Below are 21158 nucleotides of genomic sequence, written 5' to 3'. Positions count from 1 at the left end.
TTCATCCAGTGACTACAAAGAAACTATTAACAGCACGTAAAATTTAAACCTATGTTTAAGTCTTTGCAGGATCAGGCCCTTCGCTTAAATTAAGATTTAGTCAAATATTTCTTTCTGGCTCTCATTGTTTTTTGATTCTACACTGAATATCAAGTTTAGCTCTACCAAAGATGTCTTTCTCTATGACATTTCAAGACAAATTAGAGAGATGATAGGAACTGTTTTGAAATCTAACAGAAGACACAGAAATATAATACATACTTAGCCACCAATCACAGGGGAAATAAGAGGAGATCAAAAGAAAAAACATTAGAGGGCTGATCCAAAGCACACTGAAATCAAAGGAAAAATTCCTTTTTACTTCAGTGTGCTTTGGATCAAACCCAAAATGAGGTTGCTTAAACAGACTCACCATAAACTGAGCTACAGCCTTGATGAAGAAAACCCGGTCCTGCTCTGTCTCAACATCAGAAGGAACATCATTCTGAGGTTCATATCTGCAGATGGGAGTCAGACAAGCAACATGCATGAAGTATTAAACAGGCAGAGGCTAATACATTTGTGTGGCAAATTCAGATGTCATAAAGATCCTGCAAACCAAATGTTCAGCCTCTGATGCAGGTGGAGAAACAGTAGTTCTGTATCTAGGCCCTGGATGTATAAATTAGGATGTCATAAAAACTGCAAGAGTCATAAAGCTTGAGCCATTTTTGCAAAAGAAGTTGTTAAATTCAGGTCTTGAAACTGTCCTTTTGGCTCAGTTTGTAAGAACAGTCAGACCTAGCTGGCTCACCCAAATCAATTTCAAAGTTTGCATTCAGGCTTTAAATCAATGGAATATTTATGCTGAGAGATTATTTACTACTTCAGCTTTTCAAATTGCAAGCCACACAGATAAACCAAACTCATCTAAATCAGATCTTATGATGACTTTAAAAAAAAGCCTTTAATTAACTGAACATCCCTAATCTTCCAGAGATCTGCTAAAATGACTAACAGTGAAACAGTTAATAAGAACAACAACATTGCCATTTAAAAATGTCATCATGAAAGTAACCACCGCCTTTGAAATGGACAGTTGAGATGTCTCACAGCTATCATTTCAAAAAGATTAAGGAAAATTACTTCTAAACATGAACCAAACTGATGAAGTTATCTTTGCAAGGCTAGAAACAATGTTTTACACGAAAGCTTAGATTTTGGAGCATATTTACAGCAATCGGTGGGCTCTGCAGCAAAGTCTCCAGTCACAAAACAGGAAAATATAGGGCCCTGATTATAGTTAATATTGTCCCTAAAATAAACTTTTTTGCTTCACTAATAATATATTAATATTTTACATTTTTACAGCACCTTTCATCTTGAGGGATCCCAAAGCACTTTATAAATAGCACCATTGAGGCACAGCCACCCCTGGAGTGGAAGTCACAAACCAACTGGTCCACAGTACATTATATACCAGTATACATCTGGGAAAAGGAAACTAAGGAAATCCCCTACTTCCTAACTTTTATGGGAAGTGCCTTGGAGACATTAATATCCAGACTGAACCTCCACTTTAAAATCTCATTTGAAATTCAAAACAAGTCAAGTTTAAATTAACCTCTCAACCTTATAATACAATTATAAGACTCCTGGAAGCAGGGAAAGCTGCTTTATTGGGTGCCTGATGCAATTTTGGTGGGTTTCCTAGCTGCTTGGGATATAAACGAGGCACTTCACTTAAAAGCACAGTATATCCAATCACCTTACGATATACATGTGAAAACATTTTATACTGTTCAGCTTAATTGGATGAATATTCTTACACCTTTTTTTGTAATGAAATGTCTTTTTCACTGCTCTCTTGTCTGTCTCTTGGAGAGATGGAGAGACAATTTGTGAGTTTTCTTTTTAAAATTTGAACAGAAAAAGGCAAATAATTTAAAAACCAAACTTAAGGGAAGGGGAGAGCATTGTTAAGGCTTCACAAGACCTGATATTAATATAAATGTTTTAATCAACCTTTTCTGATTAGGTTTAAACAGTTCCCTACAATAGTTGAAGCCCAAAAATTGCAGCACTGAGCTAGTGCACAACAGCCAGAAAGTTAGTTACTTGAAACTAACCATAAACCAAGGGTAATGCAACAAGTAAGCAAGCAGCAACAATGGTCATTGTTAAATTTCTGTTATTGTGATATTCTAAGCCATTGGTAACTAAACTTTTTCCGTCATGTGCACCCCTGGGAGCCACAGTCGGGACCAAGAGCTGGGGGACTGTGACCAGGACTGGAGCCAGAGGCCGCAAATGGGAGCAGAGGCGGAGCCAGGGCCAGGGGCTGCAGCCGGGTGTGGGGCCATGACTGGAGCTGGAGCTGGGGCCTGGAGCAGGGCCGTGGTCAGGGCCAGCGCCGGAGCTGCAGCTAGAGCTCGAGGCTGCAGTCAGGACCGGAGTTGTGGCTGAGGCTGGAGCCGGGGTTGGGAACAGAGTTGGGGCCAGAGCTGCAGTTGCTGCCACAGTCAGGGCTGGGGCCAGGCAAAAGCTGCGGCTGGGACCGTGGCCAGGAATGGAACCGCAGCTGGGAGTCAGGGCCAGAGCTGCAGCTGCGGCTGGGACTGGGCTGGAGTGGGGCCGGGTGGCATTCCTTCTCTGGCCCCCCATGGGGACTGCTCTGGGCCCCACAACACATCCCCGAACATTTCTCCGCACCTCCATAGGGAGGCGTGCCCCACAGTTTGGGGACCACTGTTCTAAGGTATCATTAATTGAAAAAGTATGAAAATGTTCTCTCTCTCTCTCTCTCTCTCACACACACACACACACACACACACACACGAAAAGAGAACATTTTTGTACTTTTTTATATTGATGATATAATTAATGTATTATAAATCCACACACACACAACTTGATCCACCACTGCAGTTTCACAAGTGTTTAAACCTGTGGCATTACACCACGGTAAAACTATTGTAAAATGGTGCTTCTTCCATTGCCTTTCATTGTGATATTGGGTCAGTGTAATAAGTCAGTGGAAACATAATGTAATATTAAGGAAAAATCATTAGTGCATGTTTCAAATATTGATCTTCTTTTACACTCAATTACTCAATAATGTTGAACATTATTTGTGATTTTTCTTTTTAAAATATGAGCCTGTTCTGTAAAGTCTGGGCTAAGCCATAGCCACAAGAATAGTTTTTAAAGACCCAGAGGGGCTGAACTCAGGCTAAGGGAGAGATGGAGAAGATCCCACTTCACTTTACAAAGAATACTTCTAGGGAAGACTATGTTTGAAGGCCAGTCTCAGTTAAGGCTGGTCTACACTACACAGTTAGGGCGACATAAGCCAGCTTACATCGACCTAATTATGTCAGTGTTTATACTAAGCCTTCCTCCCATCAGTGTAAGTGCTCTTCTAAACCGACATAACTGCACCTCCAGGAAAGGCATAAAGTTTATGTCGGTGTATTTAGGGCGATGCAGTGTCTCTGTAGACACTGCATCCCTTACATGGGCTGTTGGCTGTCTTGACAATTTCACGCAGGAGCTGTGAAATTGATAAGAAAGCTGAGCAGCTAGAGCCCAGCTGACTCAAAGAGGGTACTGCGGACATGCACCATTGCAATAAGTCGACCTAATATAGATCGATTTACCTTTCTAGTGTAGACAAACCCTCCTCCACTGCCTGACTTTAGCTCCTACAGTTCAAGCCTGATGCTCCATGTTTGTCTACAGAATCTAAGGAATATGGAAATTCACACAGATGAATGGGGAAGGGGACTCAAGGAGAAGAAAGGTAAATTAGTGTAATCTACATTATTTTCCTCTGTGGAAAAATTAGTTTATAATATCCATGACACATAGAGACCATTGAAGCCACAAGGTTGATACTTAAAACTCCAACTTAATTACCATATGTTCCTATGTGGCACTCAGAACTGTAGAGTTCTCAAAATGACTAAATTTCAATTTCACCAAGTTCTTCAAGCCACTCAATACAAATCCACTCCAAAATATCATCTCCAAATGTCTCCTTAGTGTCAGGTCCACTAACTGACTTGACATTCTTTCTTGCACTGAAATAAAGCACCAACCTTTTGCATAGCCAAAGAAGCATCTCTGAAACCAGCATGAAGTTTGGAGTGCGGAAATTCTCCATGGAGATGAGTCGGGGATATCCCAGAGCCCTCATCATCTCAGTAAAATCTGAAAGACAAGCAACAAAAACTTTCTTTTCACCAACTTTCAGCAAAGTTGCTCAGGTCCCACAACCCACTGTTTATGTTTACCATTAAACACACTGTGCTAGACTGAATCTATGTAGAAATCATGAAGTGATAAAGGAAAAATGTTAATACCAATTTACCAGGAAATTATCTCTAGCAGGCAAAAAAAAGGTGACTTTTTGAATGAGAACTGTTCCTAACAACAGAACGCTAAAATAATTTACCTTTTAAGAATACACCCTTTAAATAAAATCAAGTAAGGATTTCAAACATCAGCATTTGTTGTGTATAACAACAAAGCTCTCCTAGCCCCTGGGGATGGAGAGCTCAGACACAGGAAGCTAACATCATCTTACAGCAAACCCTATCAACTGACATAAGGAATGGCTTTGAGCATCTCTAAAGAAAGACATCCCATTGTCTTTATCTGAAGGAAGTGCAGTAACACAAGAAACTACTTGCCCGTCTACACCAGTACCTTCCTTTGAAGGAGGCCATTACATGATGCACCTGACCAGTTTACAATGCCCGGTAAGGGGAGAGAGAAGTTTCCTGCTGACTCCTGCACATTACAGCAGACACTTCAAAAGATCATGCACCAGCTGTATCATAATGTAAACCCACAGCAACACAATGGTGCATCGAAATATGGGACCAAAGCTGACAAGTGGACCCACAGGCATCTGAAAAGCAGCCCTCACTGATCTGGGATCATTGTCCTGAGAAAATCAATATAATACCAGAAATACTTGGAATAGGAAGCCTAGAGACCATGGCTTGTGGCTCCAGGCAATTACCTTTCTTGCCACCCCCAATACCAGCTCTCCACTTGCAACCCCTCTAAAACTCCAGGTTAAGAAACACTGCTTTACAATGTAGGTGTCACAACAGCTTGAATTCTGCCCCATATTTTGCAGGATCAATCTGATTTTCACAGGGTGACAATCCTTCATCCTGCACATCTACTGCCTACATGGACACCACAATATGTCATCTCAGCCAGATGCTGAATTATGGTGTGGTGACATTTTGACACACGAGAATTTGTTGCAGTGGGGCAAACAGTGTGAGATTGCTATGTGATGTCACTGTGATGCAGCATGGTGAGATTTTCATGCTGCGAGATGCATGATGATGCCATAAAGTGACAGAATTAGGATATGAGACAAAACTACGTGTGATAAACCTACGCTACGGCACGACAGCACGATGCCAAATGAATATGCCACATAACAGTGCAATCCAGAGGCATTGAGAGACAACACTGCAATTCAGTGGGCTTGGTGCTGCAATGCCCAAATATACTGTGATGCTACTATGTGGAGTACAACAATGCCACAAGACGGGGGTAGGTCCTGGCCCAAGATGCAGTATAACAAGACTAGACAAGAAGAGAAAGCTGCATCAGGTGGGAAGAATCTTTAGCCTGATGATGGCGAGATACAGTATAATGGAGCAATGTGATGTCAGGAAGCTACAATGAGGCACAATAACACTATGTAATAATGTGAGAGCGTGTGGGATGGCGTGGCAATGGAATGGGTGCATTGGGACAGTGTGTGGTGTCGCAGTGGCATCATGCCGGAATGGTGATGGCGCTTGTGTATAGCAATGGCAGGAAGAGGGAGAGGCAATGTTTGGGGTGCGTGGCAATGGCTCAGGGGTGGGGCGAGCACGTAACGATGGAGTAGCGCGGTGCAGGTGTCTGGCAATGGCACGGCCGTGTGGTGACAGCGCAGGGTTCCGTGGGTGTGTGGCAAGGGCATGCTGATGGTGTGGCGATGGCACGGTTGTCTGACAATTGCATGGGGCGGTGTGGGCATGGGACAGTGGCATGATGACAAGTGGGCACTGTTGGCATCATGTTGGCGGGTGGGTGGCGACAGCGTGACGATGGGGAGGGTCACGGGCGGTGATGGGGGGGCGGGCGGGTGCCATTGGGGTGGCAATGGCATGAGCGGGGCAGCAAGTGCCTGCTGAGACCACAGACTGCCGACGCCCCTGCCCCCCACGACCCCATACTATCAGCTCCCCCGGACCCGCTGCTGGGCGCTAGGAGCAGCGACCCCGCAACGTGCGGCCCCGGCCGCGGTTCCCCCGGGGGCCCCAGCGAGATTGCCTCACTCCTGAGATCCCGGAACGACATGATGAGCCCGGTCCCCACGCCGCCACCTTCCCCTGCAAACCAGCCGCTCCCAGCAACTCCCAGGCCGAGCCGGACACCGCCCGCCTCTGGGCCAGGCCGCGCCGCGAGTCCCCATGGCAACCGCCCTACGGCGAGGCGCCCGGCCCAAACTACGGGAGAAAGCGAAGGGCTCAGGCGATTGACAGCGGGGAGGGAACCGAGTTCGCTGGAGGGGGAGGAGTTAAGGGGACTGATGGATAGCTAGGTAGAGACTGGTCTCACTTGCCCCTCCAGTAGCCAGGGGCCCCACCCGGGCAGGGGGAAGGGTATGCTCTACCAGGGCCCAGAGGCCCTGGGGGACCCGGCCCAAGCTGAAACCCCCATGGATATGTGGGTGGGAGGGGGCCAGTGTTACAAGTTTGTCCTGGGTTCAAAAAAATGCTTGGACCCTTCTAGTAATATGATGGGAACTGGAATGAGATTTCTCCTTCAGGGGGCTCTAATCAGCCACCCCCTGATCAGTAAGTACAGGAGTCACAGCCCAGCCCCATGTGCAGCCGCCCAGGAGGCCCTCCCCCCTCCAGCTCTGGCCCATCTGCTGCAAAGCCAACCTGTGACAGGACGTGCCCGGAGAGCTGATTTTCTCCTCTCACTGTCTTTAGGTGAATGGCAGGCGGGTGAAAAGTGCCAGGCTGGCAGCTGCTGTCGTGTTACATGGCCCGTTCAGCTACAGCACAGAGACATCAGTCCTGCGAGCTTCCCTTCCTCCACACTGCCCCATCTTCCTGTCCTGGGAGCTGACTGCCTCTGAGCATGGAGAGGCACTGAGGCCCACGCTGTCCTTGGCCTCTGTGCTGAGAGGGGGCTAATCAGTGCTAATGGTGGAGGAGTTTTATATGATGCAAACACTTCCTTACAAGGAACTGAAATTAGACGCACCAACTCCTGCCATGCATAGACCATCAGAGAGTTGTGAATTTCAGTCACTCCTGACTTGTCTGGTTTGGAACTGGTGCCCTAAAAAGTAAAGGCTCTCTAGCCCAATCTTTCAGTAGCCCCCTGTTCATTTCACGTCGTGTTAGTTATACGGAGCTTGAATCACCAGCACAGTATTACAAAGTGCTTCTGTGAATTTTCACACTGTAACGTTGTGTCAGACCGATGTGACATTACGCTGTGATGTGTGGGTGCCATGTCACCACATTGTGCTACACAATCAATGTGAAGATAGGAGCAGTGCCAGGTGATTATTTGTGGGGCAGGAGGAGCAAAAAAAAGGGAGTCCCATCAGTGGCATTAGTGAGATGATGCAATACCTTCTGTCAGGCCCGGCGTTCATAGTGACACTGTACTAGCAGCTGAACCCATTAAATTGCAGATGGCCTCTGTTTCACGCAGGAGCCCTGACAGCGCATCTTCACACTCTCATCATAACTGTTTTGCTGAGTCACACATCAGACCCATTAACTACTTCTTTCCTGACTTCCTTACATCCGTATGCAAAAATGCCTTTAGGAATTTTGGGGGTTGAAATGTTCCCCTTATTTATTACTGGGCTATTGGGAGGCTCAATTAAGTAATGTTTGTAAAGTGCTCTGAAATCTGGATGAAAGAGCTAGAGAAGGGCAAAGTGTTATTTCATTTTCCTTTGATCACTGAGGCTACTGAAAGGATGGAGCAGGCACTGAATGGCTTGGAGCAGTGGTTCCCAACCCGTGGCCCATGGGGACTTTCAAAATGACCCACGCTCCCCTCCCGCTGGCTGCAGAAGGGAGCTGCTGCTACCCAAGGACCCAAGGGGAGCACGGTGCCGTGGGGCTGCAGCCAAGGGGATGGGAGATCAGGGCTCCTCTCTCACAGCTCCAGCCGAGAGCAAAGTGCTCTGAGTGGGTCCCTAGGCGCTGGGGTCCCTGCTGGAGCCAGAAGGAGGGAAGCAGTGATCTCCCATCCCCCAGGCTGCAGAAGGGAGCCACTGCCTAGGGACCCAGGTGGAGTGCAGAGTTCCTTGCTACAGCGAGGGGGATGGGAAATCCTCCTTGCTGAACTCCTTCCCCCTGGCTGCAGTGGGGAGGGGGGGAAGGGAGGCTGCTGGCAGAGACCGGTGGCCCTTCAAGGTTATAAAAATCATGTATGCGGTCCTCAAGCCAAAAAGGTTGGGAACGCCTGGCTTGGAATATATAGCTTTGACCGTTGCATAGCCCCACAACCTATTTTGAGATGGGTGTACCGCTCCAGGGGAGTAGAGAACAGCCTAAATATTGAGATGTTTATACGGGTTCTGTGTAATCACATCTGCCACTGGTGCCTAGTGTCAGCAACTATAAGCGCTGGCTACTTACTCACAGCTACAGCGTTACATTTTTTTGAAAATGGTAGAAGCTTGTGCTTCTGGTGCTGAAGATTCCCAGGTTCAATTCTCACTGGTGACCACTGTGACTGTAGGTCTATGGACACAGTTTGTAGCACCTATGTGAACCCAGCCATTACCAAATGAAGGTGACCAACCTGGCTAACCACTGCCATGGCCTGATGGGGACCCAGCTAGGTGACACTCCAGCAGGGCCGTAACCAGGGCAGGGCGAGCTGGGCAGCAGCCCAGGATACAAAGCTGTGGGGGCGCAAAATACGGGGCCAGAGGCAACGCATAGGGAGGACACAAGGTCACATGTCCTCTTTCCCCCAAACCAGACAAGCTGGATGGCCCACTGAGGTAAGTCACAGCATGGAAGTGGTGCTCCCACCTCAACCTCCCGCTTCCAGGATTAGCCTGACCAAACCTCACCCCCCTACCACATGGGACTGGCCCGACCAACCCCCACAGCAGGTAGGCTGCCCCGAGCCGCCTGGTGTTGGCAGCCCACATTGCCTGGCATCACTGCTCACCCCCCTGAACGTTCCTTTGTGCTCCCCTGAGGGTTGCATATCACAATTTTAAAACCTCGGTGGGATGGTCACATGCCCCCACTATCAGCAGTGTCAGCTCTGAATGGGGCAGAAGATTTACCAAAAAACAGCAGCAGGCACAAATGGGCTGGGTCACCCCAGGCTCTAAAATGCTGAGTTACAGCTCTGCTCTCCAGCCAAACCCCCTGACACAAGAGCAAAGGCCATTATTTGAGAGGCATAAGCCAGTAGCAGGCTGAGAACAAGTCGCTGGGTAGTATTTGTAACACCTGATGTGAACAAACATGTTTCCCTGTGCTTCTGTAATGTTCTGGACGTTACCCCAAGATACTATGTGCTTATGTACACAAAACAATGTCCACAGTGTACGCCTGCACTCTTCCATCCCACACGTACACCCCTGCCACCCGCAGTTCCCACCATCAAATGAAGATGATTGATCTTGTCAGCACTGCTTCATAACATGAAATGCAGAGAGACTATTAGTACTCTCAGTTTGCCTCTACAGACCTGTTAGCTGTGGGGGGAATTTTAATGTTGTTGTATCAAATAAGGACAACAGGACACTCTTTCTACTAACACTTTGTTGTTTCAAGTGTCCTGAAGGGATGGGGGACCTGACTACCGGATTCCAGTCAGATTGGGGGCAGAGTAGCCACAACTCCTGGAGACAGTCTCATCATTTTCGTGAAGCAGAACGAACTGAAAGTAAAATAGATGTCACTCTGATCTATAGCTGTCGCAGTACATTTCGGCAAAAGTATCTTCAAGCCCAGTTTGTATAGTACACACAAGGTATACACTGCATAAGTACACAAAACCACGAAAGGAAAAGAACACTGTGGCCATATAAAGATATGATTTCAACAAATCTAAACACCTTAGGAAAAAGTTAACTGTTTAAAAAGTCAAGTTAAATAAGACACCATTCACGTGCTTGTTTCTGCAATGTCATAAGATATCAGACCTTAAATAGGTCACTGAAGACAGCATACTAGCCATACGGGATCTTGGGCAAGTGTAATGAAAGTGGAGATGGAAGAGGAAAAAAGGAAACTGTCATGTTGTGGATTAGTGGGCAGGTGGGGAAGTCAAAGGTGCGTGACAGGTAAATGAAATCTATAACATGGCCCTGCAGTTTATCTCAGGGTTCTGCACTTTGTCACATGAATCTCACCACCTCTGTGGTGTGTATGTATGTACAATACTGAATCACTGCATGGGACTCTTCTCAGGAAACCCAGGGTTGAGAGTCACATTATTAGCACCTGCCTCCAGTGCAAGGGTGTCTTGCCAGTGACAAGTGGGTCTTAGCCCTGACCACTACCAGCCTGTCAGCCATGCAGGCACTCTCCTCTGTGCTACACCAGTCCAGTCTTTGCCTTCCACGTTGACAACCGACGCCTCCCAGGGCCGAGTCCCTGCAAAAATGTCCCCCTATAGTAAGCAGCCTCTGATCACTGGATACCCAAAGAAATCCCAGATCCTCTGTTCCCAAAGGAACAGCATACCACAGCTTACCAGTGTTACCTTAGCCCCTCGCTCTTGTATTCTGCACCGCTCTTGAGTTCAGTTGTAAAACAAATGTGAATTTATGTAAGAAAGAATAGAGTTAGATAATAGCCAGCACTTAATAAGGCATTTCCCTGTCTCCTACAGAATAGGCAGCTTACCGACATCCTTTCCCCAGCATTTTCAACCACTTTGGCTGAGACCCCTTCTCATAAGATCCAAGCCTGCTGACATCTGGAAAGAATAGCTAGGGGTTCATCAGTACCCCAGACAGAGTTTCAAAAGTTTTGCATTACCCCTAAACAGGATAACTCCTGTTGTTTGCCTCTATTAATTTCTTCTTGTTGAAGATTTCACAATCCTTCATTAGCACTTGGCTCAGACTTGAGAGTGGATGCCAATTGTGAGCCCTACGACACTCAGTTTGGACATGACCAACAAGAGGGAGACAAGCATCTCTTCCCCGTCTGCCAGGATTATGTGGATTTCCTTTTGGTGACCTGTCTTAACGCATAGACCTAGAGAACATAATTTTTGGCATATATACACAACTCATCACATTTTCTGTACATAAATCTTGCAATATCATGACCAGTGTGACACAAGCTTTCCTTAGAGACCTCTCATGATGCTTCAGTGAATTAGAATGTCAATGTCAGACCCAGGGGATTCCTGTAACCTGCTATGACCTCTGCCAGCTGGCATCAAGAGGTCTCCAGGTCACACCACAGTTTTCCTCTAGCCCATCCCTGATTAGAGACAGGGCCCCATATCCCCCATGACACAATGGGACCAAATTCCAGGGCAGCAAAGTTAATTTATCCTACAATTGTGTAATCCCCTTAATTCCCATCCTCTCTACTGCCACACAACATGCACGCAACTTGGGCTTTGCGGAAAATCCTCATTGACATAAAATTGGTCAATGGTTATTTTTGAGAAGGATGATTGTTTTAGGGGGTGGGCTTCTCATCATGCTCTCCTGATGGCCTGGCTGTGTTCACTGTGCCTTGGCTCCTGTGACAGTGTCTGGACAACCCACCTCAGGACTTTCTTCCTTCCCTCCCTCCCTCCCTCCCCCCACCCGTGCCTGGAAAGGATGGAGCATGTGGTTGGTGGGGTAGTTCATCTTCCTGGATCTCCAGGGCGCAGCTGCTGTACTTGTTTTCCAAGCAGCTCACCAATCTGTGCTTCTGGCTCCCCACACTACCGGACTACGTTGGACTCCAGTTTTGGCTCCCAAGATTTCTACTGCTTGCCTCCTAATTAACCCCCCCTGGCAGGAAAAAGTGGAAGGCAAGAGGCAGCTGCAGGCAGGTCCCAACAGGATAAGGAGACAAAATGTCAGGTACTTGGCTGAAGAAATAGCAAATTCCACAGCAAAATTCTGAATTTCATGGTATTGTAGAAAAATACCAGCATCCATTGTCAGGGAAGCACAGACTCAGGGTGCTCTGATTTAAATGAATGATGCAGTTCATCTCTCAGAGCTATTGTTTCAGACTTTCTGCAGACTCAGGCAGAGAACTCTGCCTCAGTTACACTCAGTTGTGGGAAAACTTCAAAAGCATGAACTATGAAGGCTAGAAAACTCTTTTTCAATTAAAGCTCAGATTCTGGAGCACACTTCTGTGACAGGGGAGGATATATCCAGGTCCCTGAATACAGAAGGGGCTGGTAGTGTGTTCTCTGCACCTCTTAAGTGATTTATCCTGATCTCAACAACAAATCTGATGACAGTTACAGCTAATGGGCAAGGGAAACAATTCTTCTTAGAACTGTATGAATAGAGTCCCCACAAAGAAACTATATATGGCAGTGTTTCTCAATTTTATTTCCCCCCGGAACCCTTGCGCGCCCATGCCATACCCTCCACTGAAAAGTCGAGGCAATCTTCCTCTTCTCGGCGGCGCGGTGTAGGGTTGTTTCGGCGGCGTGCAAACAGCTGTTCGGCAGCGCGTGATTTTTGGTACTTTCGGCAGCACAGTTCCACTTCTTCGCGGAACCCTTCAACTCAGCCCACGGAACCCTGGGGTTCTGCGGAACACCATTTGAGAAACACTGATATATGGTAAAGGAGGCAAAATGAGTGGCTGGTAAATGATGCCTCCCCTCCCCTTCTTTTGTTGCTGCTTGAATAAAACTGGTGCAGAGCATTCCTTTGGATTTTGAAAAGCCTTTTCCAGGAGAGAGATTTCTTTTGTGAGGTGGTGGCCCCTCATCTTAGCTGGAGCCACTGATTATTAATTAATTAGCGACCCCTGCTGTGAATATCACAGCACTGATTAACAACAGCCATCACTTTAGCATCTCATGAATGAAACATTTTCCTGTGCACATATTTCTTTTTATATTATAGTGTTAATTTTAGTACTTACAACAGTGAAAAATTAATACCGTGCTGGCTTGATCCAGGTCTGATCTGAGCAAACCTTCCCCACACAGCTATGCCAACACACTATCTGCTGTACCCCCCCCTATTGTTCCAGCTCAGGGGGCCCTCCAAAGTTCTGCCAATGAACTTCAGTCTTGATCTGTAGCCTTTCCCCTCCCTCCAGCCACACAACAGAAAGTGGCTCACTAGTGTGATTTCTTAGCATCTACTAAGTGACAAATTCATTCTTTATACGGGGCAGACTCAACAGCAGTCACTCCTGCTGTGTACCCAAAGCTTGCCTTTGGCTGTACCTAGAGTAACTAGTGCATTATACATTTAAACACCATTGCATTAAAAATATACACTTAAAAGCAAAATCCTCTATGATAAAGAGCATGCTATGAAGGTATTTTCTGTGTCATCTCCTGTTATATCCAGAGCATTGCTGGGAAGCTCATGAACTCTCCTTGGATTAGGAGAGCTTAATGGCTTCTCTACACTTCAGATTTGTTCCAGGCCCATTTGAGATGTTTCATGCTAAAAACGCCTAACGTTCGTAAACAAAATGTTTTGTTGTGGATCACCTGGCCTTGTAATGCATATTGTTGAACCCACTTTGGAAGCAGATTTACTTCGATGCAGGAGGAGTTTACCCACAGCAAAGTAGCATCCTCATCCCATAGTAAGTAAGGGGCATCTGCCAACTCCTCCTGCCAGTATCTTACACTGCTTTGCTGGCTTTCGAGGTTGCCTGTCTGTGTACCTGTGTGTCCCTCTACTGTTTGGGCTCATCCTGACTGGAGGTCACCTTGACATTTAAATGGTTGTGAGCAGCCATGCTTGGTCTTTTGTGCTTCCAGCTCATGGGAGTTCACGCACCTGCGTGTCATGCTCTTGGTTACTACCCCAGAGATCCTGAGCTTTATTGTGCCCATCTGTCTGACAGTAGCTTAGCATGGGTCTACAAGCAAATATCATGGCAAATGCTCACTAAGAGGCACAACCTGACGCTCTCCAGAGCCTCAATAAGACAAAGCAGCTCTGGCTAGACTAGAGACCCTCAAAGCACAATTGGACTGTATGGAGAGGTACCGTGGTCTGCTCTTAGTACAAGAAATTGACTATATCTTTGTGAGATGTAGCACCAGTGTACTGATCCACACAGCCTGGCTGTGGGCAACCCAGTGAGCCCTGAGCCAGGCAGTCAGAGGCCCTGAACCACCTCCATGCAAAGCTGGAGGATGAATCTGAACCATAGGAGAGACCCAAACTGTGAATGGCACCAATTCTTGTAAGTACTAAATGATACATCAAACTGCAACTTAATGGAGGTGAGGCTTGGGGGGTGGGGTGGGTAAATCTGCCCAAGTACCTTAAGGACACCGCCCTGTTGGTCTAACTGTTCTCCACCTCACCAGTTAACATACCCACCCCGTGCCCTCCCCCCCGCCCCCAAGCACTGAGCACTTATTCCCAACAAAATTCTGTGCAACTGCAAAGATATGAGGCAAGAGGAGCTTGATTGCAGAACATATACATACAATTGCCCAACAGTTGTGGAACACAACATGGATATACAAACCTGCAACAAGTTGAGAGTTTAGATGTGCCCTAATAAATTCTATGCCAGAGAGCATCAAACCATTATCAGCTGGGCTGAGGTGAAAGATCCAGGACCATAGAGATGCTAGTATTCTATATGCCACAAGTAGACAATGAGCATCATTGTGTGACTGCCAAGACCTGGCTCTGATCCGCCATTCCTGCTCTGATCTTTCTTGATTTGCCATTTCCTCATTTGATTTCCCAGACCTGCACAGGAGCTCTGTTTAAGCTCAAACGCTTGTCTCTCACCAACAAAAGCTGTTCCAGTAAAAAATATTACATCACCCAGCTTGTCTCTGTAATAGCCTGGGACTGACATGGCTACAACAAAACTCCCTTGGGCATTTTCTGAGTATTAACAGAAATTAGAAAAAGAAAACACTTGTTAGATCACCTGTGTCAGGATTGCTCCCTACCACATATTCCCTACTGCTATGCCCAGTGCACTTTTAAAATATCTAAGGTGATGAGGCTAGAGAAATTTTTCTGCAATTTATCTGTCCATTTATACCACTTTCATCACTAAAGTGTATAAAAGAGTGTTTGGATATCAGATACAGTCTGCTTGGGCTCACTCTCAGTTTTCTCTGACATTCTGCCTACATTTTCTATTTCTTCATTTCATCCCATTACTGCTGGTTTCACTCCTCAACAGTTGCTCCCCATCCTTGGTGTTTACACACTTGTAGAGGTTTATTAGTCACTTTCCCAGCCTATAAATAAATAGCTCTTTTAATCTTTCCTCCCACGTCAATCCCTCCAGCCTTCTGATCTTCTCTCAGAACTCTCTCCAATATCTTTCTGGTGGTGAGGTGCCCACTTTTTCCTACCACTCCAATGATGGTTCTCTAGGTCTTTAAGTTAAACAGGTCTGACATGTTTTTAACTGTAACCTCGTTCTCTTGCAAGTTCCCTATTTGGAAGGTGTTTTCTATTACTGAATAAAAATGCTTCATTGAAAATTGTTGCTTCTGGGGGGCAAAGCCCTTTTTACTTTGTGATTCTCTTACCCTCCAGCTGCTCCAGGATTGTGCTTCCATTCCACCACCAAGCTACTCAGAAAGACAGTTCTTGATGCACAAATGAGGCTGATGAGGCCTTTGGAGGAAAGGGCCCTAGTTATGGCATGAAGCAGAGGAGCTTGCTCTAGCTTATAGGAACATTTTTCCAGTAACCATACATGGGCTGAAGCCACAGCTGTGCTTCCCCCAGGAGATCATTCAAAGTGATATTCTGATCCCTGAAAAACCAGACTGAAGCTATGCTCCATGCCCAAGCAAGCTTTTGTGAGCAGGAGCTTGATGAAAGAACATGAAGTATGCTGAAGGATACAGCAGCTGAGGCAGAGATAATGAGAGAAAATTTTGTATTGCCTCTTTATAAATCCATGGTACACCCACATCTTGAATTCTGTGTACAGAGCTGGAATTGGAAAAGGTACAGAAAAGGACAACTAAAATGATTAGAAACAACGAGTCCTGTAGCACCTTAAAGACTATCAAATTTATGCAGGCATAAGCTTTTGTGGGCTGCAACCCACTTGGTTTTCATGCATCTGATGAAGTGGGTTGCAGCCCACAAAAGCTTATGCCCACAAAAAATGTATAGTCTTTAAGGTGCTACAGGACTCTCGTTGTTTTTGCTGTATACAGACTAACACGACTACCCCTCTGGAACTTTTAAAATGATTAGGGATATGGAAAAGCTTCCATATGGAGGACAAATTAATGACTGGGACTTTTCAGCTTGGAAAAAGAGACAACTACGGTGGGATATGATAGAGGTCTATAAAATCATGACTGGTGTGGAGAAAGTAAATAAGGAAGTGTTATTTACTCCTCCTCATGACACCTAGTTTGTGTTATCAAATGAAATTAAATAGACAGCAGGTTTAAAAACCCAGTCAACCTATGGAACTCCTCACCAGAGGATGTTGTGAAGGCCAAGACTATAATGGGGTTAAAAAAAAAACTAGGTAAGTTCATGGAGGATAGGTCCATCAATGGCTATTAGCCAGGATAGGCAGGGATTGCTGTGTGCCAGAGGCTGGGAAGTGGCTGATGGGGTGGATCACTTGATGACCTGTTCTGTTCATTCCTTCTGAAGCACCTGCCATTGGCCAGTGTCAGAAGACAGGATACTGGGCTAGATGGACCATTGGTCTGACCCAGTATGGCCATTCTTAACTTATAAGGCAACGAACACGTTCCAGGGAACAGGAGCGAGGCAAAGCAAAACAATTTTCTTCCACGTGTTAACAGAAGTGCTATCAAGGACTGCACATCACATGTGTTAGAAAACACACCAGATACTTTGCCTCAGCTAATTATATCTAAAGCAATGGTTCTGATGCACTGTTATTGCTAGGTAACAGATCCTGGCTCCTTCAAGCATTCAGTCCTGTGGCTGCCCCATGTTAAAACAAATAAATAAGACAGCCCCATGGGTTTTGCCCCCTACAAGGGCAGCATATGTAAGGACATCCCAGGATGCATAATCCCCTCTGTGCAGATAAAGATTTCTTTGTGAGTTTATGATAAATCCATGGGCCAGATCATGTGCTGGTAAAAGTCAGCTCAGCTCAACTGACTCCCAGCACACAGATAATCACCCCCTATGGTTTCATTCAAAGTTACATTTGGACGGCTCTTCTGAGATCAGCTTTTCCATAAGACCTGCAAAAAGCATCCTGCAGCTGAGACAGACTAAACCTGGCTCCTGGTGGGCTGCTGTTGGCTCACATGGCAGGGCTGTTGTCTAACCCACAAGGGCGCTGGCTGCAGTAATGAATGTGATGCCCACTTGCAGAGAGCAAGTCTGGAGAGCAGATGGGGAGCTCAATGGGTGGTTAAGCCTATACTAGTGCCTGGCCAGGAGCATTTCCTGGCTGGCATCTTTTAAGGAGACCAGCAAAGGAAAAACCATAATTAGCTTATGCTTCGTCTGTTTCTTTATGAGGATTTCATACTGTTCCATTGTTTCCTTGTGCTCCTCAGTCTGTTGGTCTGAATCCACTTTTGTCTCTCATATTTAGATTGTAAGCAATTTAATAATAAGTGAAGGCCTGACAGTGTTATATTCGTTTTTACAACAAACGAATAAAGTAAGTAAGTAAATAAAACTTTTCTTAAATTACCAATTCAGGTCTTGATCTTATAAAGAATTGGAGAACTGGTGAGATTATGACATACTGCACCAGTGAAATTTGATTAATTGAGAAAGGAAGTTTTTGATTCTGATCATGTAAAATATTTCTTTAACAGTCTATTTAGCTCACAGTTTGCAGAGAAAGTCACTTTGTTCAAGATTCAAGACCGACCCTCCCCTTTCAATTCGAAGTTGAGAAAGTTCTCAATCCACATCTGAGGCATCCAGTAAATTCTCCAGCAAAACAGGAAAGAATAGATTAGGCATTCCTGACATTCCTAGGGTAAAAACAAAAATAAAGGGAAACATATCCCTAGTCTACCCTCCTCTTTTGGAGGAAAGTGCATACAAAAGTTTCAGGCTCTTTACGTACCATGAAGAAGCAAAAAATGAGCTCAAACCCATCATTTTTCCTTTTCAAGTCACCTTTCAGATACCCTGAGGAACAAGCCAGCCATGGCTAAAGAAGAGCTGATCCTTCTGAATTGGGGCCCAAAGATCACACCAATTTTGCAAGAGCCTCTTTGTTAGTTCCATGTCTGAATCAGACCTCTCTAAATAACATCAGGAAAAGTTCATTTCTGCATAAAATCTTTTCTGAATTGTCCCAGCTCACTGCCCTGATTCACATGATCAGGGATTCCTATTTGTAGCTGATTGTCTGCTTCAGTATGAGGCTCTGTCTTCCACTGCTTGGTGTTGGAATGTAACAGAACCTCAAGAGCTGCCCTTTGCATCCCAGTCTGCTTGCACCTTGTTGCTATTTAAAGAAGTTACCCTCAGTTTAAAGCTGCAAGTGGGAAAATAACTGCTGCTTCTAAATGCAAATACACACTCTGGGTGAGCTCAGTCAACAAGATAAGCAGTACTTTTGGATTCAGTAATTGGTCCACACCAGTTTGTGTTTAGAAACTTATGAAAGTCTTGGCTCTTTATACTTATTGAGGGAAATAGGTCCAAGAATTATCTGGCTCTAATGATTATAGGCACAGCAACTTACTCACAATTACTGTACAGACATTAGAAAAAGCTCTGAGAGCAGGGTATGATGGTCAGGATAACAAGCAGCTCATGTATCAAGCTGAATGATCAATATATCAACAGCTGCTATTTGATCACTGAATGGACAAGCAAGAGAAATTGTTTGGGATGAGAAAACATTCCAAGCAAGTAAATTTCCAAATCCATCTCAGAAATTGCATGCCAGGGCAGGAAAGGAGAGTATAGCCAGCCATTCTCTTGTAAGGTCAAGGAAACACTTTCCCTCTGAACTACCCATGCCCTGGTTCTAAACTGGGCACCCCCTCTGAAATCAGGAGTGAAAAAATAGAAAAACATAAGCTAAAATTTCTCTTTAGGGGCCTCCCAATTTTTGGGTGTCCAACTTAAGGAGCTCTAGGCCTGAAATACAGAAATGCTGAGCACCCACTGCACCAGGCGAAGACAAGAGGTGCTGCAAATGCTCATCCTCTCTGCAAATGGGGCCCAAGTTGTCTCTAGTTACATACCCAAAAATGAAGGGATCCTAACCCCAAATCACCTTCCACTAATGAAAAAAAATTTATTTTATTTTTTAATCACTAAACACTACAGCTCTGACTCTGAATGTGCACAAGGAGCAGGGCAGAGGAGAAAAAAGGGCCAGATTTACATAGTCCCTTCCCAAAGAAGGGGTGCAATTTGAATTGCAGGGAAAGGACTTCGGGCCAAATTAGACCTAGAGTAACCAGGTCAGTTAATTAATTTGACCTTTTAAGTCATGCTTAGATAAGGTAATAGGTGCCTTAACAAGCAAATACATCAACGTTTTCTAAACAGGACTGTAAGACTCTGAGTCTAAGCTCTTCAGGGCGAGGCCCACCCTTTTGTAATGCAGCTGTACAGTGCATAGCACATCAGGGTTGAGGCCTCTAGGTGCTGCTGCAGCAAAAAAACCCACAGAAAACTAATTCAGTAATAATTAATGAAGACATGGGTAACCAGAAGTAAAAGCAAGATTAAGCATTGGCTAGTTGCAGTTTCAGAAACATTCCAAGCAATTCTTACGCTAGCTGAACATCAATGCTGTTACTACGAGTGACAGGCTAACAAAAAAACAGGTTACTGGTGTAGCTACTGGGCATGCTACTGGTGGTAGGCATAACATAATGCTGGCAATTACCTTATAATGTGAATGAAAATCAAATGCTAGTCGCAAGCAATAATTTCTGTCCTGTGATGTCATCACCCTGGAGCGCAGAGAGAGAGAGAACAAAGGGAAAAGAAAGGAGAATTCAAGGTAATCTCTGTGTTTGGAAACAGTTGCTACAAATTACTGGACCATCCATATACATTGGCAGGAGAAGAAACTCCTTTGTTCCAGATTTGTCAGATTACACTGAAATTCCTTGAGTACCTCTCTCCATTTGTTATGTATGTGACTCACAGAGCTGCGCTCTGTCATAACAATGTCTCATTTTCTGAGGCTTTGCTGATATGAAGTGGTGTTGGCTTGACAGGTTTTTTTTGGTTTTTTTGTGTGCTTTTGATGACTGTTGGTTTCCGAGTTGCGTTAAAAGGAGCTCTGCACAGAATGGATAGAAAAAGAAAAAGGATAGAAGCTGTGCTTTGAAATAACATCCCAGTGACTGAATCTTTTCAGCATCACAAACATCTGAAGACAAGTAGTGGGACATGTAGCCCTGGCCACACTATGCTCCAAAAAGAAGGATGGGATAGTGGTTAGGGCATGAGCCCAATGCTTAGTAAAGCTGGGTTTAAGTCCTTCCTTCGGCACAGCTCTATGCCACGCTCTAACCACCATACACAATTCAAGGACTGTGAAATGATGAATGGAATGGAAGAAAGAGGTCTCAGGAGGGATGTATTTCAGTGAGGTTCAGGAATTCAAGAGGTGGTCCAGGCTGGCTAATTGCACATAAAGCTAGTGCAGGATCACAGAACTTGAGTCTTATGCACTATGGAAATTGGGCATCTGCACACCTTCCTTAAACTAGACAGAGCACATGACATACAGTCTGTAAATCTGAGAACATCTCCATTTATCAATCATCAGAAGCCTTTAAAAAACCTAATCGGAAATATATTATTAATGGATCTGAAATATTTAATAATATAAGGCAATTTGATTTTATTAATAACATATTAATTTTTTATTTTATTAATAAAATATTCTCTCTCCTCTTTTGCTCTGGGAAGCTTTAGCTAAGTAGTCTAATTGTTTGGGTATATTTATGAAATGTGACTTCGAAATTAACTCGTTCATGCCCAGCTGGCT

General features: G+C 45.1%; 1 protein-coding gene across 4 annotated transcripts in view; it reads right to left on the bottom strand.

Moving 5' to 3' along the window:
* The window catches only part of CLUAP1 (clusterin associated protein 1), a 142747-nt gene extending 136282 nt beyond the window's left edge, over nucleotides 1–6465 (bottom strand). For 3 of the 4 annotated variants that reach the window (XM_067551104.1, XM_067551103.1, XM_067551106.1), the window contains exons 1-3: nucleotides 6336–6465; nucleotides 4080–4191; nucleotides 413–497 (exon numbers count right to left, since the gene is read on the bottom strand). In XM_067551104.1, the coding sequence (XP_067407205.1) occupies nucleotides 413–497; nucleotides 4080–4191; nucleotides 6336–6357 (219 nt within the window). In that variant the 5' untranslated portion in view covers nucleotides 6358–6465. The remainder of the gene's footprint in view (nucleotides 1–412; nucleotides 498–4079; nucleotides 4192–6335) is intronic. The other variant, XM_067551105.1, reaches the window with a different exon arrangement.
* Between the last annotated feature and the right edge of the window lie 14693 nt (nucleotides 6466–21158).

The sequence above is a fragment of the Emydura macquarii genome, unplaced genomic scaffold (assembly GCF_026122565.2).
Source record: "Emydura macquarii macquarii isolate MOO-44397 ecotype Brisbane River unplaced genomic scaffold, CSIRO-AGI_Emac_v2 contig_1348, whole genome shotgun sequence".
Taxonomy (NCBI): Eukaryota; Metazoa; Chordata; order Testudines; family Chelidae; genus Emydura; species Emydura macquarii.
The sequence above is the reverse complement of the archived record's forward strand: the minus strand, read 5'-3'. Positions and strand labels throughout refer to the sequence as shown.